Raw genomic sequence first — 27270 nt, 5'->3', positions numbered from 1 at the left:
AATTTTAAATGTCATGTAAACTCAAAACCAAATCCACTACTCATACAGCTCTCACCGCATAAAAATGTTTGGTATAACATAGATCCCATTCCTGTCGACTTGATAGGATCTTTAGGCTTCATAAATTACTGCTGTGTGTAACAGACTAATGTGGGCACTGCTGGAGGGTCAAATAATACTCTCCAGCAGAAAACCTGTGCAATGGGATAGGGAGAGAGATTCCACTCCAGGCATGCAGGTGTGGTGTGGTCCTGTCCAGTCAGCAGTGCTAGCAGAACTGGTGGATATGGGAGCAGGAGAGGACACTTACACTGGAGATTCACAGGAAACACAGGCCTATATCCTGTGTATCTCTGGCCTTCTTGCAAATCAGTTGTTCCTCCCTGTGACCTCAAGGAACTCCTAATTCATGTTACAAACAGTGCTGTGAAGTGGGATTAGTGGTGGCCCCAGCAGCGTAAGCCTTCATGTTTCTTTAACCACGGAATTTTGTTCCTAATCTGAGTGCTGCATATTGGCATCTGCTTCTTTGGTCCATCCCCTCTCATGCACAGTGCATCATCTTCCTGGTACTCCTGGGTGGAGGAGATTCTGCAGGATCAGAGCATGGGGGAGTTTCTGATGGAGTCACAGCCCCCCTTTTTGCATGTCATCCACCCAGGCCAACAGTCCCCTCCATCAGCAGAGCTAGAAAGGAGCAAGAAGCTGTTTAAAGTAGGTTTAGAACTGGAGTCGTTCTACAATGGTGATATGTCTACAGCTTTCAGAAAAACCTACTTCAAATCACTGCCCTAGAACAAGTCTGAGAGAGAACTACATCATATAGGATTTTAGAAGAAAAGTTGTGTGGCTAAAGTGTTCTAGAATCAAGTGAAAGAAAAGGCTCATGTTAAAAGTGCTTATAGGTATTTCTATACAAATGAAGAACCTTTTCCAGAGAATAAGAAAAAGGGGACAAGGGAGTTAAAGTCAGCTCTAAATGCAATCATTAGGCAAGAGAAAATATATGAGATAGTGGAAATTGAAGGTTTATAATTCTGCATTTTGTTTTCTTGAAGGTCATCAAACAAGAAAGAAAATGAAATTCGACTTGGCTTCTTTCAACTGGTAACGAAAGTGTTGGATTTAAATATTGTACACATATTATACTGTGGGGTCACTGAAATGTATCTTTAGTTGCAGTATGTAGTTGTGACTCAGTTAAACCTTTAGGGTGACATCTTGACCTGACTGAAGTCGATAGGAGTTTTGTCACTGGCATCAATAGAGCCAGAATTTCACCCTTTGTCATTATGTCACATGTATATTGCCTATGGGTCATGATTGTCTGCTAGGCACATTGTCATTAGAGCAAATCAGAAATATTTGTATGATACTTTTTTTATTTTACAAAATATTTTGAAAAATATGACAATTTCAATGGGAAGCTATTTTGAAATTTTGCTTCAGAATTTTTAAATTTCATTTTGAATTTTATTTTGTTTTTTACATTTTTATGCTGTTTTTATTATTTCATGACATGCCAGTAGTAGTAGTGCTTAATATGACATAACTTAAAAGTTGAAATATATTACTATTTTTATTTTACTTTAAAAAATCATGAAGGGCAGCTGTCACTTATCATCAAACACACATAGTCTACTAAGGACCGTTGCTCCAGGCACAGTGACCATGGTTGCTGGTATTGCACCAGGCATCATGTAGTGAAGTTCCCAGATCTGGCTCAGTCCTGTGAATTCCCGAGTCTCTGGGGTGGCCCTGCGGTTTGCGTCAAATAGAGCCAGGGTGTGCACTCCTTGGTGTATTGATGGACAGTCTGAGAGCATGGTGTGCTGGGGTGTTTTTATTTTCCCGGGCGACATAGCTGAAGAGCACACAGTGCTGCTTTTGAATAGAATGAGCAATTGAAGGAAAGCGAACCTTTGCAAGATTATGACATTTTGCACAAAGTCCAACCACTTTATGCTCAGGATTCAGCCCTGACAGTGAATATGGAATGCCTGTCCGCTACCATTTAGAACTAACTGAAACATTTTAAAAATAAAATAAAATAATTACTAACAATTGAAAATAAATACTGACATGTCATGAAATAATGTAAATAATACAAAAATAATAGGGCTGTCAATTAATCACAGTTAACTCACGCAATTAACTAAAATAAATTAGCCTCAATTAAAAAATTAATCGCACTGTTAAACAATAGAATACCAATTGAAATTTATTAAATATTTTGGATGTTTTTCTATATTTTCAAATATATTGATTTCTATTACAACTCAGAATACAAAGTGTACAGTGCTCACTTTATTTATTTTTTTAATTACAAATATTTGCACTGTAAAAATGATAAAGAAATAGTATTTTTCAATTCACCTCATACAAGTACTGTAGTACAATCTCTTTATCATGAAAGTGTAATTTACAAATGTAGATTTTTTTTGTTACATAACTGCACTCAAAAACAAAACAATGTAAAACTTTAGAGCCTACAAGTCCACTCAGTCCTACTTCTTGTTCAGCCAATTGCTAAGACAAACAAGTTTGTTTACATTTAAGGGAGATACTGCTGACTGCTTCTTATTTACGTCACCTGAAAGTGAGAAGAGGCATTTGCATGGCACTTTTGTAGCCGGCGTTGCAAGGTATTTATGTGTCAGATATGCTAAACATTCATATGCCCCTTTATGCTTTGGTTGAGCAATTGGCTGAAGTAGGACTGAGTGGACTTGTAGGTTCTAAAGTTTTACATTGTTTTATTTTTGAATGCAGTTATTATTTTTACATAATTCTACATTTGTAAATTCAACTTTCATTATGAAGAGATTGCACTACAGTACTTGTATTAGGTGAATTGAAATATAATATTTCTTTTGTTTTTTACAACCCCATCCGCAGTTCCAGGCCAATGGGAGCTCCAGGGGCAGCGCTTGGGACGGGGGCAGCATGCAGAGCGGAGCCCGCTGGCTGCCCCCCCCACAGGAATCAGTGGGGGACCATGCCGCTGCGTCCAGGAACTGCGCGGAGCGGCCCCCAACCCTGCTCCCTGGCTGGAATGCCAGAGCGGGGCAAGTCCTAAACGCTGCTCCCCAGCAGGAGCTCGAGGGCTGGCTTAAAAATGCTGGCAAGCCGGATCTGGCCCATAGGCCATAGTAGCCTACCCCTGCTGTAGACATTACCTACACCGATGGGAGGGATTCTCCATCTGGTGTAGGTAATCCACCTACCCGAGAGGCAGTAGGTAGGTTGATGGAAGAATTCTTCTGTCAGTCTATCACTGTCTACACTGGGGGGTTTTGGTCAGCTTAACTACGCTGTTCAGGGGTGTGGATTTTTACACCTCTGAGCAACGTAGTTAAGCCGACTTAATTTTCTTGTGTACACCAGGCTTTAGTCTGTCTTATATCTTCCCCTAATTTTCACCATCACAATGTCTCTGTCTTCTATGTTTGCTCTATTTCTCTACCTTTTTTTATCCCTTGACACATTACAGCATCTGTGTATTACTTGTATCTATACTCCACCTCTCTCCAATATGTAAACCTATATTTTACACTGTATACTTATAAATATCAGTCCCCCTTGCAGCAAAGAGAGATCACTTCTCCAATAGTACCTGATCATAACACTCTACATACATTAATTGGTAGTGTGTATCTATGCAACATCCCAACCTGAGTCTATTTAGTCAAATTTCGACCATATAACCACAGAACCATCAGGAGGAAGTCACAATAATTTACCTTATTCACAGGTTGTGTAGAATGTCCTAATTTTTTCAAAAAAACCATGCAAAGTAGACTATACAAGTAAACGTGAATTTCAAGGACATATTCACAGTCAACCTTTGAATCAAAGTGTGGAATACTGATACCTTGCAGTGATGCTTTATCATTTGGATTTCATTTTTTGTTACTCTCTGCAAGTCTGATTATACGTTCACTCAGAGGGTCAAACTCTGCTCCCAGATTCATGAATAATTCCCACTGTAATCAAGAGGGATTACATGCCCATACAATGAGAGTAGGATTGGTTCTACATTGTGAATCAAATATTCACTAGTAAACATTGCTGAAATTACTCTCCTGAAATGTCAATCAGGGACATATGATTAATGAATAATTAATGCATAGCTAACACCAAAATCACTCGGACAGTCTTTTTTTCCCTCTCTTAGTTTCGATTCTCTTCATCATCTGAGATTTTAATGATGGTTTTTGGTAGTTTCTGTGCCATTCTTCATGGAGCAGCCCAGCCATGCATGTTGCTTGTCTTTGGTCTGATGACAGACACATTTATTCAATATGACATTGAGAAGCAAGAGCTTAGTAACCCAGAGAAGGCATGTGTGAATGGCACCATAGTGTGGATCAACAGTTCCCTTCACCAAAATGAAACAAATACATCAAAAAGTTGTGGGTAAGTGGTCCCTGGAGTTTGTTTCTTTTTCTTTCTTATTAAACACTGTAAGTGAATTTCTTGCTAGAGAAAAGGGCCCAGTTCAATCTAAGAAGCTAAATGTTCTATCTGTAGGAAACGTGCCCGTGTTCTTTCTGTTCTACTACTATGCCTCAAGTCTCACCTGGAGGGATCACATCTAGGGATGGGAGGGTATCTCATGCCTATTCAGCCCTTGGTCTCTCAGCTAGAACTGCCAGCAAGGATTCTGTTTAGTGGTGGCTGTTTAGTGGTGGCCTGGTTCATCCAGGAACAAATTTGAGACCCCTAATATATTTCACACAGGTAACTAAACATCCATTAGAAGGGAAAGACTTTTGGTAATTTTCTGCCTACCTGAACAGATTTGAACTAGTCACTTCAAGAGAAAAGGCTCTGTAGCCAGGTATCAATTCCCTGAGCCACCAAGGCTCCCGGCAACTTTTGTTGAATTGAAAATGATTCATCTGACTGCCTCTGATGTTTTATGAACAAAGAACAGGAGTACTTGTGGCACCTTAGAGACTAACAAATTTATCTGAGCATAAGCTTTCGTGGGCTACAGCCCACTTCATCGGATGCATAGAATGGACCATATAATAAGACGATATATATATACATACATACAGAGAACATGAAAAGGTGGAGTAAGAGGCTAATTAATTAAGATGAGGTATTATCAGCAGGAGAAAAAAAACTTTTGTAGTGCTAATCATGATGGCCCATTTAGACAGTTGACACGAAGGTGTGAGGATACTTAACATGGGGAAATAGATTCAATATGTGTAATGACCCAGCCACTCTCAGTCTCTATTCACACCCAAGTTAATGGTATCTAGTTTGCATATTAATTCAAGCTCAGCAGTTTCTCGTTGGAGTCTGTTTTTGAAGCTTTTCTGTTGCAAAATTGCCACCTTTAAATCTGTTACTGAGTGGCCAGAGAGGTTGAAGTGTTCTCCTACCAGTTTTTGAATGTTATGATTCCTGATGTCAGATTTGTGTCCATTTATTCTTTTGCATAGAGACTGTCCGGTTTGGCCAATGTGCATGGCAGAGGGGCATTGCTGGCACATGATGGCATATATCACATTGGTAGATGTGCAGGTGAATGAGCCCCTGATGGCATGACTAATGTGATTAGGTCCTATGATGGTGTCACTTGAATAAATATGTGGACAGAGTTGGCATTGGGCTTTGTTGCAAGGATAGGTTCCTGGGTTAGTGGTTCTGTTGTGTGGTGTGTGGTTGCTGATGAGTACTTGCTTCAGGTTGGGGGGCTGTCTGTAGGCAAGGACTGGTCTGTCTCCCAAGATCTGTGAAAGCGAGGAATCATTTCTCAGGCTAGGTTGTAGATCTTTGATGATGCGCTGGAGAGGTTTTAGTTGGGGACTGAAGGTGATGGCTAGTGGCGTTCTATTATTTTCTTTGTTGGGCCTGTTCTGTAGGAGGTGACTTCTGGGTACTCTTCTGGCTCTGTCAATCTGTTTTTTCACTTCAGCAGGTGGGTATTGTAGTTTTAACAATGCTTGATAGAGATCTTGTAGGTGTTTGTCTCTGTCTGAGGAATTGGAGCAAATGCAGTTGTATCTTAGAGTTTGGCTGTAGACAATGGATTGTGTGGTATACCTTGGACGGAAGCTGGAGGCATGTAGATAAGTATAGTGGTGTAGGCTGAGGTTGATGTTGGGATGGAAATTGTTGAAATCATGGTGGAATTCCTCAAGGGCTTCTTTTCCATATTTCCAGTGCTCAGTTTCTGCAGGAGGTCAGGCTACATGATCATAATGGTCCCTTGTGGCCTTAAAATCTGTGGCTCTTCTAATTTTGAGTTTGATGAGCTTTTAAGAAAATAGACTGGTCCCAACTCTCATTGTTACCTATCAAAATCTTGAGAAATAGCCAGGAAGCTCCACTGAAGTATTTTGAAATAACACAAAAGTAACAGCAGCAAATTGGTGTTCACCATGGAGATTAGGGATAATTTTGTATTTCCACATGACCTGAAGGAAATTATTAGTTCAGATTTGGGTACTTTTTTCATAACATAATGTAATATTTGAATGTACAACAACCACCCCTCACACTTGTCTATAGAACATTGTTTGATTTTTGCTACCAGTTAGCATCTATATTGGTAAAAAGTAACTAAGGACTTGTTTGCATGAACATTTAGTTCACTGCAAGCTGGGGTGTGACTCTAACCCACACTAGCCTGTTGCGAACTAACTGGCCATGTGGACTGTTCCTTACTGTGCTTTTATCTAGTCCTGTTTCAAAGAGGGATAGATCAACATATGCTATGTACTCCTGAGGGAATTCTGTGCCAAAAAATTAAAAATTCTGTGCACAATATTTTAAAATTCAACATATTTTATTTGTCAAAATAACACAATATAATCACACTCTTTTCAATTATTTGCTGACAAGTATTTTGAAATAAATTACCAAAATAATTGAAAAGGGTGTGATTATATTCTTATTATGTTACTGTGTTATTCTGACAAATATAATATGCAGAATTTTGCAGAATTTTAAATTTTTAAACTTTTTTCATCTCCGTTCTCCTCCTCCTCCCCGCCTCCCCCACCAGAACTAACATCCCTGGGTGGCCAGGGCATTCCCAGACCTCCCCTTCCAACCCCCAAACCCTCATGTTGAGTTACCTCTCCCTGCAGCTTCTGTGGGTGCCTGAACAGACACACCCGTGCTGCCAGGGAGGAGTGAGTGAGCGCTGGTCCAGGAAAACAAAGAGAATCGGGGAGGGGGAGAAAGTGGGGGACGTGTTTCTGCATGTATGCAGTGGCGCTGAATTCCCCCAGGAGCAGCTATGGAACTTGTAGTGCGCATCAGCAGGGTCCACATGGACAGTTAGTTCACAGCAGACTAGTGTTGGGTAAATTCACACCCCAGCTTGTGGTGAACTAAATGTTCATGTAGACAAGCCTTTAGTTACTTTTGGTCATGGCAAGCTGGGGTATGAATTTACCCCACACTAGCCTGCTGTGCACTCATTGTCCGTATAGACAAGTCCTATATAAGGTCACTATCTACTGAAACTATGTTGGACACCTCTTCCCCAAAACAATCCTTTCCTGCGCCTTTTCATTGCATGAGGTCTAGTGGTGTTTCACAACCATCCACTGCAAACCACTCTACAGCACTCCTTGCACTTCCCAGTCCCCTCCACATCTGCATTAGGCTCAGAAACAATCTGGCCCTTGAGAACAGTAGACTATTAATGAACAGCATTTTAGGGGACACCTCATCATTTCTGATATCAGAAGAAGTGTTTTTGCCACTTCTTACCCCCAAGATGTGATGTTGCACCAGCTTTAGCAATCAATTACCAAAGTGCCCTTATTTTAAATTATCCTGACTAATGAATGCAAGGAATGCCCTTGAAACATCACTGGTAAGTGGACTATTAAGCAGATTTGCTGTCAGAAATTTGTAACAATATTGTTTAATCTTCTCATTTTATTTTACTTTATAGGTTCCTGGATATTGAAAGTGAAATGATCAGATTTGCAAGTTACTATGCTGGAATCGGGTGTATGGTGCTTGTGTTAGGATACCTCCAAGTCAGTATTTGGTTCCCCATGTTATTTCCAATATATAAAACACTAAACTGTTATGTTTCATAACAAAGGCTCCTATTTACTGTATATTTTTGCACAATGTAATGGCGAAGGCATCTGCCCTTGCAGTGTTTCAGATTTTAATTTCATGGGATGCAGCTCACCTCTGTGCAGAGGGCCAGCCTGAGTCTAGACAACTGTAGGGCATAAGCCCATGTTGGTCCATTGCATAGGGGTGAATGTAACCCAGTGTGAGATTAGTGCATGCAGGTTCTGTTGCACCACAGGAAAAGTTTGCTCCACAATGGTTAGGGAAACAAAAAATTGACTAACATAGCCAAGTTCAAAGGGTCAAAAGCATCATAGCCAAATGTCAGTGAGGACAAGTTATTTCTTTAGTCTTTATCACTATACAATATGATATATATTTCATTCTATCTACCGTATAAAGGACCTGATTCTCCTCTGACTTGCATAGGAATAAATCAGGAGTAGCTGCAATAAGGCCTATGGAAATACACTCGGATAAAATTGGGTTAAGAGGAGAATCAGGCCCAGAATTTTCTGAAGTAATGGCTCAGACCACTACAGCTTATCCCTGTGTGATGTGCTCTGGGGTTTGGACCGTTCCTGTAGAATACTCTAGTAGAGTTTTTTGTCTGTACCCCACACATTATTTTCAACAGGAGAAGCCATTTTTCACTCTTCCTCCTAAAAGCACGTGGAATTTTGCTGGTGCAGAATGGTTGCTGCCCTAGCACTGGCTTTGTTTCGGCAGTGAGTGATGTGATCTGAACATTACATATACATATAGATAGCCAGATTTTGTCCCCAGGGACAGCCATGCAACCCCATCAATGTCAGTTGTCTTGCATTACCTCTCCAACTCTTATAATGGAGGCAACTGCTTGCACCAGACCCTGTAAAGCATGTCAGCTTATGTAAAACAAAAGGCATAAAATTAGAGCTGGGCAGGAAATGGTTTTGACAGCCCATGAATATTTTGGAGGTGTCAGAAATTTTCCAATTCTGCATTGGGACAAAACTGAGACCTGAAATAAAATACAAAATACATCTGGGGGCGGGAGAAGAGAGAGAGAGAGACCCACCCACCCACTCCTGAATGATTAGGGCACTCACCTCAGAGTTCGGAGGCCTATGTTCAAGTCTTTGCTCTGAATCTGGAAGCAGGGTCTCTCACATCCCAGGTTCTGATGAAAATTCCCAGGCAGCTGTACATCAAGCAGATGTCACATGTATGTAGTTAGAATATATTCCATGTTAATGGTTATCTCATCATTAACCATGTTACTTTTTTGCAGTTGCGGGAATGGAAAGGGTTTTCTTAACAGTAAGTCAGTATCCACATTACTGTCTTCCCAGATCTGCTTTTGGGTAATGTCTGCAGCTCGTCAGATTCAGAAAATCAGGAAAGCATATTTCAGGAAAATAATGAGAATGGATATAGGCTGGTTTGACTGTACATCAGTAGGAGAACTGAATACACGAATCTCTGAGTAAGTAATCTAGAAGAACCCTATGTCACAGTGCATGTCTTTTTAGTTTCTAAGGTGCTGTGAACAATACAGCAGTACATAAAAGACTTTAGAAGACTCAGTCCCCTGGGGGCTATTCCATCTCCTATTGACTTCATTGGAAGTTGGATCAGGCTCTAAAGACCTGATCCAAACACCTTCAAGTCTTTGGAAAGACTCTCATTGACTTCAATGGGCTTTGTATGAGACCTTGAAACCCCAGTTATGGACTCCTAACTTAGGTTAAAACATAGATATTCTCGTGACAGGGGTCCATATAAATACATAGACTGTCAGAGAGTTAATCAGCTAAATTCTATTGTAAGTTCTACAGTCCACATTTGGCAAACAGGAGAACTGAAACTTATAAAGAGCTAACACAATACATCAAGGATCCCATTCATAAAAAAATACTGCATACGGAGAGAGCAGGGAAGTTACATTCCAACTATTGCCATTGTCACTTTCCTGTGACTGCAGAACTTTTTTCCCTTCTGCCTCTTGCCATTGCATAGTGGTGCCTGTCACTTCCAGTAAACTTCTGGACCAAGGTCAGTTGTGTGTGGGCAAGAAGAATTTCAGGGGAAAAAGATGATGTAAATAGCTTTGCATTTCCAACTACTCTGATATAAGCCAGTTCTCTTCTTTGGCACCGCTTTGTGTCACACACCCAGAGAATCCTCAGCATGAAAACATGCCAGAGAAACCTTCCAAACTTGTAAACATGTTTCATAAATCAAACGGTATTATTTTTGCGGTAGAGAACTTAACATCTTACTGGCTAGCAGTTCTGCTTCTTATAGCTCTTCCAAACCTCCATGCCCTCTGCTTCTAAGGGTGACACGAGTGGACAGCTTTGCATGAGGTGACAACCAAGAGCTGCGGAAGTGTGTGACCACTGAGTCATATTAAGACCCAACAGAAATGTCTTCTGCACTGAGACAGCGCATTACACAGCAGAAATGCATCTGTGTGTTCATTGTGACTGAAAACTGTGCAGTTGCTCTAGGGCTAGATAGTGATAGTCACTGCCCTGCCACACAGGAAGGGTAAGGGATTGCAAAGGAAGCCTTCCAAGGGCCTCCCACAATAGCAGTCCATACACTCCCTGCTCCCTCCTGCTCCATTCTATCCCCCCTCCAAGGGGACATGAAGCTGGAAGAGCGGTGGAGAGGGGCTAGCAGAGAGAGGGAAGAGTTGTGGTCTTGGCCTTGTCCTCCCTCCGAATCATCCCACAGAGAAGGGCTGGTACACCAAGGGAGGCAATGCAGTCTATTTTAAGGGGCAAAGGGCAGGATGCTCAGCCCCTGGGGGAAGTCAGTATCTCAAGTCCTTCTTTAGATTTCACACACAAATACCTCTTGCCATTGGATGGAGTGGGGGGAATTGTACCAACTCCTTCTCACTACAGCCCAGAGTTGCTGAAAGTGGTGATAGTGGGGAAGAATAGGGGCAAGGAAAATTACAGGGCCCCAATTCAGCTCTGAATTATAATGCAGGGGAAATGAGATTCATCTATCTTTGCTTTTCTTGTTCTCTACAGTGATGTTAACAAAATCAATGATGCTATTGCTGATCAAGCAGCACTGTTTATCCAGCGCTTCACCACCTTTGTTTGTGGATTCCTGTTAGGATTTGCTAGTGGCTGGAAACTGACCATGGTTATTATTGCTATCAGCCCACTACTTGGGATAGGAGCATCTATCCTGGGCTTGGTAAGAGATTTTAATGCAGTTCATGTCTTAATGCGATGACCATTTAGAGCGAGATAGTAGTATACCATAGGGCTGGGGGCCAGATTCAGGTCACAGTGGCACTGGTGTAAATACTTCCACTGAACTCTGTCGAGACTCAAGAGACTTTGGATTGACACTGCTGTTGCTGAGATCAGAATCTGACCCACAGCTTTCTTTCATAGTAGTACCTTATGTTTTAGAGAGTTCCTCAACAAGGGGCTTGAACTGTGCATGTGTTTGAGAAGGAGGAAGTTCTGGAATAGTGCCATGTCTTGTTTGCCCCATTCCCTGCTCCCCCATTTTCACTACCCCAACTGCAAGTGAGCGAAAGCTTCTCCTTTTCTGAAATCTTCCTCATTGCAATTCCCCATTTTTCTTCCAGGAAATGAAAGGCAGTGTGAAAACATAAATCCAAAAATACCCTTAAAGTTCTGTGTGGCTATTCTTGCTCTGCGTTTTCTTTGTGGTGGCTGCTCTATTTCCCTCCTATCCATTTGTCATTTTGCTCTTCTGTCCATTGAATGTTTCCTCTGTCTCTCCCTATTTCTCTTTTCTTCCATATGCTCACTGTCTCTCCCCATGGCCTGGATCCTTCGCTCCATCTCTTTCTGGCCCCAGTTTCTCTCTGTTTTCTCCACAAACCTGGTCTCCCTGATATCTGGGCAACCTTCTCTCAGCTTGTCCCATGGTGTTTCCATCTCTCCACTATCTGATGGATATTCTTTTCATCTCTGGTGGGTCACTGTACTCTTAGTTGTCCAGTTAATCAGGGGTGTCTGGGTGGAGAAGCCTAAGTTGCTTTTAGGGCTCTGTGGCAGCTGTACAGCTGATTACTGTCATGGAATAAAAGAGGATGTGGAAGGGGTACACTTAAATGAGTCGCTGCAACTGCCCTGTCACTAGGGTGACCAAATGTCCTGATTTTATAGGGACAGTCCCAATAGTCAGGGCTTTGTCGCACCTATTACCCCAAACCCCCACCCTGATTTTTCACACTTGCTATCTGGTCACCCTGCCTGCTGCTGCTTGTGCATCTGGTCTCCAGTGGCTTTGCTAAGGACTGCCACAAGGGAACAAAGAGGGAGTGCTGAGGTCTCTACTGCTGAGCTACTCCTATGGCTACCCTATGGGCAACAGGAACAGATACACAGGCAGGTGGGAAACTCTGAAGTAGTTGCTTGCTGCTTTTCCCCACTCCTTATTGTCGGCCCAGCTGAAGAGTGAGTCAGCACTGGAAACTGGGCGGCACCTGGCGTTTACAGCCGCTGCTCCCTCTACTTCCAGCTGGCATCCTCTGTGACTCCTTCCCTTGCTGTTTAACTCTGCCTAACCGTTCTCAGAGCTGCTTAGACACATGCAGGAATCATAGAATCATAGAATATCAGGGTTGGAAGGGACCCCAGAAGGTCGTCTAGTCCAACCCCCTGCTCAAAGCAGGACCAATTCCCAGTTAAATCATCCCAGCCAGGGCTTTGTCAAGCCTGACCTTAAAAACCTCTAAGGAAGGAGATTCTACCACCTCCCTAGGTAACGCATTCCAGTGTTTCACCACCCTCTTAGTGAAAAAGTTTTTCCTAATATCCAATCTAAACCTCCCCCACTGCAACTTGAGACCATTACTCCTCGTTCTGTCATCTGCTACCATTGAGAACAGTCTAGAGCCATCCTCTAGAACCCCCTTTCAGGTAGTTGAAAGCAGCTATCAAATCCCCCCTCATTCTTCTCTTCTGCAGGCTAAACAATCCCAGCTCCCTCAGCCTCTCCTCATAACTCATGTGTTCCAGTCCCCTAATCATTTTTGTTGCCCTTCGCTGGACTCTCTCCAATTTATCCACATCCTTCTTGAAGTGTGGGGCCCAAAACTGGACACAGTACTCCAGATGAGGCCTCACCAATGTCGAATAGAGGGGAACGATCACGTCCCTCGATCTGCTTGCTATGCCCCTACTTATACATCCCAAAATGCCATTGGCCTTCTTGAAGCAATGAAGGAGGAGAATGTGAAGCCACTCATTGCCAGTTGCTCTCCCCAGTGACTCACGATCAGCAGAGCAGTTGGCAATGGGGCATGGCCATGCTGCCCAGAGTGCAGGTATGCATTGTGGCCACAGGCTAGTGTGGGTTTGTGCATTAACAGGACAACACAGAAGATTTGGAGGAGGTGAAGTGCATAATAAAAATCTGTGGTCTATAAATTCTGCTTAAAGTACGCTGGGGAGACATAAAGTCTGGCTAGTAGTGTGGACAATGAGGAGTGCTTGCTGATCGTGCTTGATTGGTTAAACGCGGTACTGTAAGCACTAAAACTGGAGCAGGATAATATTTTGCCACTAATACTTCTTATGGCTTTTTAGGTGGTGGCAAAACTGACAGGCCTAGAGTTAAAGGCATATGCAAAAGCTGGTGCTGTGGCTGATGAAGTGCTGTCATCAATCAGAACAGTGGCTGCTTTTGGTGGGGAGAGGAAAGAAGTTGAAAGGTTTGTTCAGTCACATTTCTATGAGGTTTCTTATTTCTTTAGATTGAAGCAATAGTGGTTTTTTGTTTTTGTTTTTAAAAAAGGTTATCATAAACTCCCAGGCCCTGGCAATTAGTCTGACAACTACAAAATAATGACCACCCAACAGCATTAAAAAAACATACATAGCTAACCCATAAAAACATACATAGCTAACCCATAAACTCAGCCTGCCAGCAGCATCATGCAGTCATAAACTTTAATATCTTATAACTCAGCCAGCCAGTGAATTACAGCAGCAGAATAACTCCTTTCCACCTGCCCACCACCTCCAGGAACATACTTTCAGCCTTCCCCAAAACCGTGGTAAATATGTGGCTTTTTCAGTGTTCCTGGAAAGTCATCAAGGTCAGCAGGGGGCAAGTTCCAGCCACAGGGCCCTTTCAGAAAATGCCCTTCCAGCAGCCTGGTCTCTTTTATTTCTTTGAATTAGCATTCCAAATGGCTAGATATTGATGCATACTATACTGTTTCATCCACATTGCTCTAAATACCAAAAGCCACTTTGCCAATACAACAGCCATTATCCCTGTTGTCATTCCCACTTAATGACAGCTGTTTGTTAAATAAGAATATATCTATGTCTTTAAAATGAGCTTTTCAAAAGAGATTTTAGAAATACTGTTACAATATCTCCATAAGATGGAGTAGTATAGATGTCTGTCAATGAGAAATTACTTGAAGGAAATGCAGCCTCTTTGAAAGCCTGGAAACTCAGTATTTGAGTCTGTGAAAAAGGAAGCAGATTGATTGAGGTGCTGTACGGTACATTATATTATTGTTTAGAAATTAACAAGTTTTAATTACTGCAATAATCCATAGCAGATATGAGACATTATTTTAAAAAATCAAGGAGGCTCAGCTCAATGTGCTCCAAAATAAAGGTTTTTGCTGAAGACCCAATAGAAGTGCTTCTACGATTTATTAAAAATTCTATGTGGGTTGCAAATGATGTAAGGACTGTATCTGAAAACACATACGTACGTTTCTTATATTGCTTGCAAGCCAAATATAGCATTATGTAGCCTGAGAAAGGGAAAGGGAAATTGATTACAAGCAATTGTGAAACTGACTATCCTATTTTTGTTGACCAAATTGGGAAAAATACAAATAGTAAATGAACAGTATAAACACTTAAAAGTAAATTAGATTTTACATGTTTTACATGTTAATAATGTGAAGTGTTATTGGCCACCAAAATTTGCTTTCTGAAAATATCTGCATAAATATGCCTTAGCTTATGGAATGTAAATACAAAGGGGCATGAACACAGTCAAAACAAAATTTAATTTAGAAGTTGCCAAAATATTCATGAACAGTTTTTCCTACTATTCACCAGGTCTAGTAAAGACATTTTTTTAAAGTGTTTGATTTTTAACCTCACCATTCTCTTTAACAATAACAACAACAAACCACCCTAAACATTAATAGAACCTTGGTGTCAACTGCTTGTTTTAGTCACTCAGATGCTGAGCTGCATTTCAAGTGCCATCAGACTGCAGATTCCTGTTTAATTAACTTGATCATTTATATATTTTTTTCAATTATTTACTCTTTGTAATTAGATGTAGTGAGTTGATGGTATTATACTGCAATTCTCTTTTAAACTAATTTAAAATACAGCATGATTGCAGGTCTGTCACAAATTATCCAAAACTTCTCCTACGTCAGAACAACGCAAATTCTTTTGGGCAGGTAGTTGCAGTAACTCTGATATTTTCCTATACTTATAATAGGACAGTCTACAATTTTATTGTCTGAGGTTGCTACTACACCCATTGGAATCATTAGCAGCTTTGCAGTTAATTTCAGTGAGAGCAGCATGGGGCCCTTACTGCAAAGGAGTAAATGCTAAATTTTTTATGGTATCCACTGTATTACTGAAGGAACATCCCTCCATGAAATAGCCTGATTGTATTGGTCTTTGCTCATCAAAGTTTTCTGGTAAATGCAATTCATCCACTTTCATTTTTATTCTTTCCTTAGATATGATAAAAACCTAGTGTTTGCCCAGCGCTGGGGAATTAGAAAAGGGATGATAATAGGATTCTTCACTGGTTACATCTGGTTCATAATCTTCCTGTGTTATGCATTAGCATTTTGGTATGGCTCAAAACTTGTCCTTGAAGAAAATGAGTATTCACCTGGAACTCTCTTACAGGTACTGGTTATAATACTTGCCCCTTTCATGTCTGATAGTTTTTCAGAACTGTCCCTGAATATGTACATTAGTTATCACCTATCTTTCAGAGTGGTGAATACTGTCTGACCATGCTTTTCTTCTCTGCTCTTTGCTCTCGTATTTAGTTACCAAATATAAAATGGCAAAACACCCTATTTTCCCCTGAAGGACCTTCTTCTCCACTACTCCAGGATTCAGCTGCTATTTCTGTCTATAAAGTTCAAACTCTGGTTCTTGCAGCGGTGGCTGGAAGCACATTGTGCCAACTTTTATGCAGCTCTGGAAGCTGTTAGGTGAAGTAGAATGGCTGTTTGAGATACCAGGGTTTAAATGTTATGGAATCTGAATCCTTAGATATTTTAATTATTCTCTACTGCTGGCAGATGGCCCTCATATGGAATAACCTGAAATTACACTTCGCACTAATAGGTCAGTGCAGCGATAAAGCCCGTCAGAGATTTCCTTGACTTGCACCCAATAACTGTAGTTCCGCATTCCCAACTGGTAAATGGCAACCAGCAGGGAACTATCTTGTAGCTGATAAACTGTAGCCAACTTTGGAAGGGAATATCTCCAGTGCTGCCTTTCTTTTCTCTGCTTTCTGAGTTGCCAATCATCTTTCTTTTGCATCAAATTTCTTACTTATCACTCTAAACATATACACCCAGTCTCCACATATTCCTTTCTGGGTCACAGAGAGGTTGTGCTGAACACCCATCCAATTAATTCAGTGAGGGTTAACCAAGCAATGCTTTCCTTTATTATAACCAAAACCACTGGGCCTAGTTCCCTCTTGCTTAACTCTGATTTTACAGCAGTGTAGCTTGGATGAGTTCAGTGGATGAGTTCAGTCTTGATTTATAATAGTGTAAATGAGAGGAGAATCTGCCCCTGTGTATTTTTTATTCTCCCCTGGCAATAGAGTTTACATGCCACACCCTGCCAGCCTCTCCTTACACATGCCTGTCTGCTGTTCTCAGAAGGCTAGCTGAGTCCTTAACTGCTTCTTAGCAGAATTCCACAGACATCACCAAACTAATGTAAATGGTTACACATAATCCTCTTTGCATTTTTTTTTGTTTCCAAGCTGATCAGTCATAACAGAGCAAAAAGATGGGCCAAAATCAAAGGGCATAGGCCAGATATTCATTATCTGCTACATCAAGCTACCACCTCCATGATAATAGCCAAGAAGGGATGGCATAAATCAAAATAAGTTCTAAACAAAAGTTTAATTCTAATGAGGGCAATTTGTACTGTAGCAATTACCAGGTTAATGTTACATAGAATATATTACAACCCAGTTCCTTGAAATAAAAGAAGCAAAGTAATGAAGAAGTCTTCCCTCTTCCCTGATCATTAAGAAAGGGATAGATAATAAGACAGAAAATATCATATTGCCTCTATATAAATTCACGGTACACCCACATCTTGAATACTGTATGCAGATGTGGTCACCCCATCTCAAAAAAGATATATTGGAACTTGAAAAGGTTCAGAAAAGGGCAACAAAAATTATTAGGGGTGTGGAACGGCTTCCGTATGAGGCGAGATTAATAAGACTGGGCCTTTTCAGCCTGGAAAAGAGACGACTAAGGGGGAATATGATAGAGGTCTATAAAATCGTGACTGGTGCGGAGAAAGTAAATAAGGAAGTTTTATTTACTCCTCCTCATAACACAAGAACTAGGGGTCACCACATGAAATTAATAGGCAGCAGGTTTAAAACAAACAAAAGGAAGTATTTCTTCACACAACACACAGTCAACCTGTGGAACTCTTTGCCAGAGGATGTTGTGAAGGCCAAGACTATAACAGGGTTCAAAAAAGAACTAGAGAAATTCATGGAGGATAGGTCCATCAATGGCTATTAGCCATTATGTTCAGGAATGGTGTCCCTAGCTTCTGTTTGCCAGAAGCCGGGAATGAGCAACAGGGAATGGATCACTTGATGATTACCTGTTCATTCCCTCTGGGGCACCTGGCATTGGCCACTGTCAGAAGACAGGATACTGGGCTAGATGGGCCTTTGGTCTGACCCATTATGACCGTTCTTATGATCTCTGTCCCCCAGTATCCTATTCTTTGAGTTCCTCGCCCCTGATTACAATGACCAACACTTTCAGACTTTGGTGCCTACAGTCAGGCACATAAATGTAGATTTATGCACCTTAATAAAAGTGGTTTGATTTTCAGAGGGACTGAGCATTCAAAGCTCCCAATGAAGACAAGTTCTGGCAAATGCTTTCAGCATTCTGGCCTCCTCCCCAGATTCCCTGCCTTCCTGGTGGGCTCTTGGAGTGCAGTGTCTTCAGCCTGCCGGTGTTCGCCCCTGCTGGCTGAGCTCTCTAGTGATCCCTTCAGAAAGAGAGGCTGCACCAGAAACACAGCCTTTCTTCAGGTCCCATGTCAGATCTCCTCTCATGCTACCCTGACTTAGCGCAAAAGGACATGATCCTGGGAAAGGGGTGATCAGCAAGTGATTCCTTTCTTGGGTTCTTAGCTAGGATTGGGGAAGAACACTTTCACTGGGTAGGGCTGGGGTGAGCTGCTGCAACAGCATTCATTTGCAAAACCAGAGGAGGAATGTGGGTATGCTGTAGGAGTGGAGTTGAGGCTTCCACAAATACAGCAGCTACGAAGTGACACAGCATTCTACCAAAAGGGCCTGTACGCTGTCCCATCCCACCCTCATTCAGTTCAAGCACTGGCAGGTGGAGTATGGGTTCTGATGGATTAGGCACTACTGCTGTGGTTCACTTTTACATAGGGGGGAGGGGAAATCCTCTCAGTGGCAGGAACCTGCCTTTGTAGCAAGCTTTGCAGGTCGGATACATATACAGCCATCGGTCCCACATTAACAACAACAGTACTTCAACCAAAGAGTATTTTAAAGCTGCTGATTGAGCATAATACCAAACAACACAATGCATTTAAAACTCCAAATACAGAGGGCACATCACCATGCTGTCCTATATGTTTTCAAACATTGGAGCATGAATCCTGCTTGCTAGCCCCAAACATGTCCAGAAGACTTAGGCCTTGTCTAGTTACCACCCAGGTTCTGTACCAGGTTGTTTTCTAAGCTCTAAGGAAAAAATTAACATAAAGCAGTTAATGTCTTCCCATGTTTTCTCAGGTTTTCTTTGGAGTCTTAATAGGTGCTTTAAGTCTTGGTCAGGCTTCTCCTTGTTTGGAGGCCTTTGCTACTGGCCGCGGGGCTGCAACAAACATCTTTGAGACGATAGATAAAGTAAGTACAGAATTCCTAAGCTCTGTCAGTCTGCTGTGAAAAATAGTTAAACAAGCCCCATGCAGGGTAGGCTTTTATTAACAGTGTAAATGAGTGAAATGAGGGTAATTAAGAAACAGCTGCCTGCACAAGAAAAAGACCTAGCTGCAATTTATAAAGAGGACATTGAATCGACATCTTTAAATGTTTTGTTTATGAATATTCAAGTTTTTACCAAACACTGATATTTCATGCTCAGGTCTTGTAAGTGCAGCTAATGATCAGTTACAAATTAAGGCTAAAGGCACAGAAGAAGGTCTTAATATTCATACTGTAGCCAAGCTCCAGGAAACACCCAGCACCAAATCTCCAGCTGATGTAAATGGATATAGCGTCATTGATGTCAATGGGCTATGCAGACTTGCACCAGATGAGGTGCTGTCTCCCAAAGCCTGTCTGTGTGTTTAGATGAGAACAGAAGTTTGTGTTTTTAATTGTTGTTATGCTGTCTTTATATATTATTTAACATGATTCTAACAGAAAGTGAACTTACTCATAATTATGCCATTGTGTGCTGTGACTTCTCCTTGAATTTTTTACAATGACAAAGCCACAATATTTCTTATGCTTTGCCTTGACACACACCCAGCCTTTCTAATGGATTATCCCAAGTGACGTAACAGACTGAGAGAGATGGCTGTGTGCCCCATGCAGACATCATTTCTCTTCCCAACTTTCCTCACCAGTGACAACCACATTGTCATTTTAGCTTAGAGTCTTATGCTCCTGTAGCAAAATCTGTTCTGCTTTGGAGTACAGCCCAGAGCTCTTCAAACTGAAATGTCATTGTTTTGTGTGTTGGAAGGAATACTGTATCTACTGCAGCAGTCTCGGTTGTTTAACACCAAATAAATAACATGACAAATTCTACTCTAGAAACCTACCATTGACTGCATGTCAGAAGAGGGCTACAAGCTGGATAAAATAAGAGGTGAAATTGAATTCCACAATGTAACATTCCATTACCCATCCAGGCCAGAAGTAAAGGTGATTATTCATCATTCCTCTTTTGAATAATTTACGGTAACTAAATAGAATATACTGTTATGTCAGTAATCTATAAACTCCTATGTTATAACTTACTTTCCAAAAGCACAAGCCCTTTGTTTAAAAGGAGGCAATTAATTAGTTTGGTATCAACAGTGTTAGAAGTTGTGTAGTTTTCTTTTCCAGTACATTCATGAGAATTCTTTTTTGTAGACTGTGAGCTCACAAAAATTCATCTGGGTTCATCTGCATATTGCTTCCCTTGAAATCATAGATTCATAGAAATGTAAGTCTGGAAGGGACCTCAGAAGGTCATCTAGTCTATCCTCCTATGCTGAAGCAGGACCAAGGAAATTTAGACCATCACTGACAGTTTGTTCATCCTGTTCTTAAAAACTGCCAATAATGGGGATTCCACAACCTCCCTTGGAAGCTTATTCCAGAGCTAAACTATCCTTATAGTTAGAAAGTTTTTCCTAACAGCTATTCTAAATCTCCCTTGCTGCAGATTAAGCCCATTACTTCTTGTCCTACCATCAGTGGACACGGAGAACAATTGATCAGTGTCCTCTTCATAACAGCCCTTAACATATGTGCAGACATAAGAACATAAGAATGGCCATACTGGGTCAGACCAAAGGTCCATCTAGCCCAGGATCCCGTCTTCCACAGTGGCCAATTGCCAAGTGCCCCCAAGGGAATGAACAGAACAGGTAATCATCAAGTGATCCATCCCCTGTCGCCCATTCCCAGCTTCTGGCAAACAGAGGCTGGGGACACCATCCCGGCCTATCCTGGCTAATAGCCATTGATGGACCTATCCTCCATGAACTTCTCTAGTTCTTTTTTGAACCTTGTTCTAGTCTTCGCCTTCACAACATCCTCTGGCAAAGGCTTGCTAGCAGGTCCCCCTCAGTCTTCTTTTCTCAAGGCTAAACATGCCCAGTGTTTTTAACCTTTCCTCAGAGGTTAGGTTTTCTAAAATGTTTATAATTTTCATTGCTTTCCTCTGGACTCTGTCCAATTTGGCCACATCTTTAATAAAACATGGTGCCCATAACTGGACACAGTACAGTTGCTGAGGCCTCACCAGAACTGAGTAGAGCAAGACAGTTGCCTCCTGTCTCATACATACAACACTCCTATTAATACACCCCACAATGATATTAGCCTTTTTTGCAACTTGATTATTCATCTGGGTTCATTATTATTGATTTACATTCTTGATATCTTGATTATTATTGATTTACATTCAATTTGTGATTTACAAATATAACCCCCAGATCCTGTCCGCAATACCATTGTTAAGACAGTTATTCTCCATCTTGTACTTGTGCATTTGATTTTTGTTTCCTAAATGTAGACTTTGTACTTCTCTATATTGAATTTCATCTTGCTGATTTTAGACCAATTCTCCTATTCGTCAAGGTTGTTTTGAATTCTAATCCTGTCCCCCAATAAGCTTGCAACCCCTCCCAGCTTGGTGTCATCCACAAATTTTATAAGCATAGTCTCCACTTCATTATCCAAGTCATTCATGAAAATATTGAATAGTACCAGAACCAGGACTGACCCCTCTGGGACCCTGCAAGATACCTCCCCCAATTTGACAGTGAACAATTGATAACTACTCTTCAAGTATGGTCTTTCAGCCAGTTTTGCACCCACCTTATGGAATGGAAACCTAAACCACATTTCCCTAGTTTGCTTATGAGAATGTCATGTGTGTCAAAAGCTTTACTAAAAATCAAGATATATCATGTCCACCACTTCCTCCCATCCACTAGGCCATTCTTTGACAGGTCAAAGAAGGAAATTAGGTAGGTTTGGCATGATTTGTTCTTGACAAATCCATGCTGGCTTTTCCTTATAACCCTATTATCCTCTAGGTGCTTACAAATGGATTGTTTAATCATTTGTTCCACTATCTTTCCAAATATTGAAGTTAGGCTGGCTGATCAATAATTCCACAGGTCCTCTTTATCCCCTTTTGAAAGGTCGCTCTATGTGTGCCTTTCTCCAGAACTCACCCATTGTCCATGAGTGCTCAAAGATAATTGCTAATGGTTCCGTGATTGCTTCACTTAGTTGTTTAAGTACGGAAGTTGAATTTCATCATGCCCTGCTGACTGATCTATATGTAACTTATCTAAATAGTCTTTAACCTGTTCTTTCCCTATTCTGTCTTGCATCCTTCCCCCTTGTTGTTAATATTAATTAATAGTTAATATTAATTGTGCTGAATATCTGTTTATCATTAAGCTTTCTAGTGAAAACTGAAGCAAAATAGGCCTTAAACACCTCAACCGTCTTGACACCATCAGTTATTAGATCTCCTTCCTTGCTAAGCAGAGGACCTACACTTTCCTTCTTCCTGCTGTCTTGCTCCTAATGTATTTAAAGAATCTCTTCGTATTACCTTTTATGCCCCCTGCTACGTGTAACTCATTTTTTGCCCTAGCCTTTCTGATTTTGTCCCTAGAGGCTTGTGCTGTTCTTTTGTACTTCTCCTTAGCACTTTGTCCATGTTTCCACTTTTTATTGGATTCCTTTTATTTTTCAGAGCTCCTTAATCAATTATACAGTTCTATAAATTTATGCAAAAATAGGCTAGAAGGTAGTAAAACAAAATGAGCGAAGAGATTTTATAATTTAATTCTTCCATTGTTCTGGGGAAGTGCCGTGCATTATACTGTAAAGTGCTAGGAAGAGGGAAAAGAACACTGACTGTATGTCTCTTGCTTCACTGCTGCTGTGGCAAAGTCTGCTTGAAAAGAGTATTATTGGACAAACAAATAAATGCAGCCACTTCTAGACAGAGCAGCATATTAAGTATCATATTATTCTATACAGTATCTTTGGTGCAGACATAACATGTAGATTTTAGCAGGTACTCATAACGCATATACAGCAAATTCTCCTCTAGGGTGTATCCAACTCCTCTTCATTTCAGTGGGAGTCAGACATAACCAACAAAGATCAGAATTTGTCTGTATATCCTTCATGGAAAATAATGCTGTTAACGAACTGTAAAATCAAGCTTTTCAGTTTATTTAAAAATCCTTTGGTTCTCTTTTCCCATCTTCATTTAAGTTGAAAGCAAAACATGATGATTTCCAGTCCATCTGCTTGGTTTCAGGAATGTTGTAGTTACAATAGATGGTCTCTCTTGTGCTTTCAGATTTTGGATAACCTTAGCATGGTTATTAAATCAGGGGAGACAACTGCTTTTGTTGGACCCAGTGGAGCTGGGAAAAGCACCACAGTGCAGCTCATCCAGCGGTTCTATGACCCTACTGAAGGCATGGTGAGTGTCTTACTCCAGCAGGGCTTCTCTAACCTTATTCACTTTAAAGGGTATCATCATTGTTACTCAAAGATGGGAAGCAGGATTCTGGATTTTTTTAAAAATCCATTCCAAAGAACAGTGACTGAGGAAACGAGCAGGATGCTTTGTTTAGTTCTGTTCTGGAGTCTCCTGAATGATACAATCAGCAATATTTATGGGAAAGAAAAGAAGTTTTTAGTGAGGACAAAAGTGGTTTCCCTACAAAATAAGAATTAAATGCTAAGCTTCAATGAGAACTTCACTTATGCATATAAAAGTCATATTTAGGCTAGGGAATCCAGAAGTGACAAACAGTTTTAAATCCTGAGAAATTTAGTCTTGAGCACTTAATCATTATCCTATAATTAAGGCTAAGTTTTTGTCACAGATATTTTTAGTAAAAGTCACCGACAGGTCTCGGGCAATAAAGAAAAATTCATGGAAGCCGATTACCTGTTGGTGACTTTTACTAAAAATACCCATGGCAAAATGGGGAGCTCAAGTTACTGGGTCCCCACTTAGTGGCTAGGCAGCTGCGGTGGGCCACTGGGAGCTCTGGGGGCCCCCTCCACCCGTGGGGGCTCGGCGCTGCGAGGTTCCCTGGTGCCTGTGGTGGCCAGGAGCTCCAGGGTCCCCCCTATGCCCTGCAGCTCCCAGCCACCGCAGGCTGAAGTCACGGAAGTCACTGGAAGTCATGGATTCCATGGAAAAAATCTTAGCCTTACCTATAATACTGTTACAGTATATGCTGAATGGATTGGCTATGTGTTATTACCAACAAAAGAAATGTTTAATATATAAACATTCTTATTTCATTAACATTTGGCTCCATGGTATAAATCACATAAATGGTGCTCTGTAACGGAACTTAAAAGAGTCAAAGGATGAGTGAAGTATAAACCAATTCTCACTTGGAACCCATTTATATAAAAATCAGTCATATTATGGTGATCTTTCCATAATTTCCTCATGTCCTAGTCATGCTAATAATCAGCATATGCTATTCTCATATCACACCTTTTATCTGAGGATTTGAAAGTGCTTTACAAACTGGAGCAGGATGAAAAACGGGGAAAAAATCCTGGAAAATTTCAAAGTAATTTTTATTTCTTTGGTTTCAAAAGAGAATGGATTTATGTTTGTTCAGTTATCTTTGTGAACATTTTTATCAAAAATGACTGGTTTTGAACATTTTCCTTTTCAAAATGTTTTCGTTTTCATTGTTCCTTTCCCCCTCCCTTTCTTTCCCTTTCCCCCTTTTTTTCCTTCTTCTGTTTTGCCAGTGAAGCAAGGAGGGGGAGAAGGAAAACCAGGAAAGAGAACAGGGGGCAGAGAGGAAAATGTAGAACTGAAAAACAAACAAAAATAACCTAAATTTTCATTTTCCGGTTTTGTAAAAAAGAAAAAAAAACACCCAGAACATTTTTTAAAATCCTTTTTATTTGCAAAAATTTCTATTTTCTAAAGTCCATTTCTCATCCCAAAAACAAATCAATTGAAATATTTCGACCAGCTCTATTACAAGCACTGATTAGTTCTCATAACCAACCCCTGAGATGTAGGTATAAGAAACTGAGGCAAATGAACTAAAATGTCAGTTTGGGGAAAAAAATTCATTCTGAATTAGGATGAAAAGTCAAATGTGAAATTTTTCATGGGAAGTGATTAATCTTTTGATTGTCATAGATTCACAGATTATAAAGCCGGGAGGACCACTGTGATCATAAAGTCTGGTCATAGGATTTCCCTGAATTAATTCCTGTTTGAGCATATTTTTGGCAAAATATCCAATCTTGATTAAAGATTTATATGATACAATATAGCAAACGTAATTGCTTACTTCCCTGAGGGGTGGGAAGCACTCGTCTTCTTGCCGAGTTGAGTCCAGTTTTCTCATTATTTCTTTTTATAGTTTTATTTTTGAATCTATAGTCTGAAGTCCAAATAAGGCTGGTTTTGATCTGTCTGGTACCAGAATTACTCTGGAGTAACTCCATTAGAGGCTGTAGAGTTACAGCAGTGTGAGATCAGCTGCTTTCATAGGTGCCGACGCCGTGGCTGGAGCACCCACCGGGAAAAATTAACTCAGCTCCCTGCCCCGCCCCAGCTCACCTCCTCTCCGCCTCCGCCTCCTCCCCGGAGTGTGCTGTGTCCCCGCTTCTCCCCACAGCTCCCAGCGCTTGCCGCTGTGAAACAGCTGTATCACGGTGGCAAGCACTGGGAGGGAGGGGGAGGAGGCAGGGCCGGCTCCAGCGTTTTTACCTCCCCAAGCGGCAAAAAAAACCAACACTTGCCACCAAACGGGAAGGTGGAATCCTGCCTGCCGAACACAGAGGCGGAGTGATGGTGTGGCCGCCGTATTGCCAGAGCCCGACGTCCTGCCGCCCCTTTACATTTGCCGCCCCAGGCACCTGCTTGGTTCGCTGGTGCCTGGAGCCGGCCCTGGGAGGAGCAGGAACGTAGCACGCTCTGGGAAGAGGCGGGGCCAGGGTGGGGGTTTGGAGAAGGACTCCAATGGGGCAGGGAGGGGGCAGAGTTTGGGGAAGGGGTTGGAATGGGGGGGCAGGGGCGGGAGGGGGCGGGGCAGGGGTAGAGTCAGGGCGGGGTTGGGGGCGAGTACCCACCAGCACCGGAAAAAGTTGGCACCTATGGCTGCTTTTTCACTTTTAACTGGTGTTCTTCTGTAGGTTACCCTTGATGGCCATGACATTCGCTCCCTTAACATTCAGTGGTTGCGCTCACTGATTGGTATTGTTGAGCAAGAACCAGTCCTGTTTGCTACCACAATTGCAGAGAACATTCGCTATGGCCAAGATGATGCTAGTATGGAAGACATCATCAAAGCAGCCAAGGAAGCCAATGCCTACAACTTTATCATGGATCTGCCACTGGTAAATTTTGCCTGCTAAAGTATTTCATCAGAACTTGATGAATAGTGAGAAAATTCCTCTTCCTTTCTCTCTGCAACCATGATCAGGACTGGAGAATGGAAAACATACTACCTATCTTTCAAAGGGGAAAAAGAGGACCCAGGGAATTATAGACCAGTCAGCTTAACTTTGATACCTGAAAGAGATTGGAACAAATGATTAAACAATCAATTTGTAACCACCTATAGGATAATAGGGTTATCAGGAATAGCAAACGATGGATTTGTCAAGAACAAATCATGCCAAACCAACCTAATTTCCTTCTTTGACAGTGTTATTGGCATAGTGGATGGGGGGCAAGCAGTGAACATGATATATTTTGATTTTTAGTAAGGCTTTTGACACAGTCCCACATGACATTCTCATAAGCAATCCAGGGAAATGTGGTTTGGATAAAATTATTATAATGTGGGTGCAAAACTGGTTGAAAGATCATACTAAAAAGTTGTTATGAATAGTTCCTTGTCAAACTGGGGAAAGGTATTTAGTTAGGTCCTGCAGGGGTCAGTCCTGCATCTGGTGCTATTCAATATTTTAATGAATAACTTAGATAATGGAGTGGAGAGCATGCTTATACAATTTGTGGATGACACCAAGCTGGGAGGGGTTGCAAGCACTTTGAGGGACAGGATTAGAATTCAAAACAACCTTAACAAATAGGAGAATTGGTCTGAAATCAACTAGATGAAATTCAATATAGACAAGTGCAAAGGAGCAATGGTCTCAAGTTGCAGTGGGGGAGGTCTA

The 27270-nt window shown here is 41.3% G+C and overlaps 1 protein-coding gene across 1 annotated transcript in view; it reads left to right on the top strand.

Annotated features, from left to right (window-relative positions):
- Positions 1-27270, top strand: part of ABCB11 (ATP binding cassette subfamily B member 11) — a 69397-nt gene that overhangs the window by 3195 nt on the left and 38932 nt on the right. Inside the window, exons 3-13 of the mRNA XM_073304739.2 lie at positions 1059-1107; positions 4178-4419; positions 7931-8018; positions 9399-9532; positions 11094-11265; positions 13641-13765; positions 15791-15965; positions 19126-19239; positions 20155-20265; positions 23447-23572; positions 26281-26484. Of these exons, the coding sequence (XP_073160840.1) occupies positions 1059-1107; positions 4178-4419; positions 7931-8018; positions 9399-9532; positions 11094-11265; positions 13641-13765; positions 15791-15965; positions 19126-19239; positions 20155-20265; positions 23447-23572; positions 26281-26484 (1540 nt within the window). The remainder of the gene's footprint in view (positions 1-1058; positions 1108-4177; positions 4420-7930; positions 8019-9398; positions 9533-11093; positions 11266-13640; positions 13766-15790; positions 15966-19125; positions 19240-20154; positions 20266-23446; positions 23573-26280; positions 26485-27270) is intronic.

The sequence above is a fragment of the Lepidochelys kempii genome, chromosome 11, assembly GCF_965140285.1.
Source record: "Lepidochelys kempii isolate rLepKem1 chromosome 11, rLepKem1.hap1, whole genome shotgun sequence".
NCBI lineage: Eukaryota > Metazoa > Chordata > Testudines > Cheloniidae > Lepidochelys > Lepidochelys kempii.
This window is presented reverse-complemented; position numbering and strand designations above follow the sequence as displayed.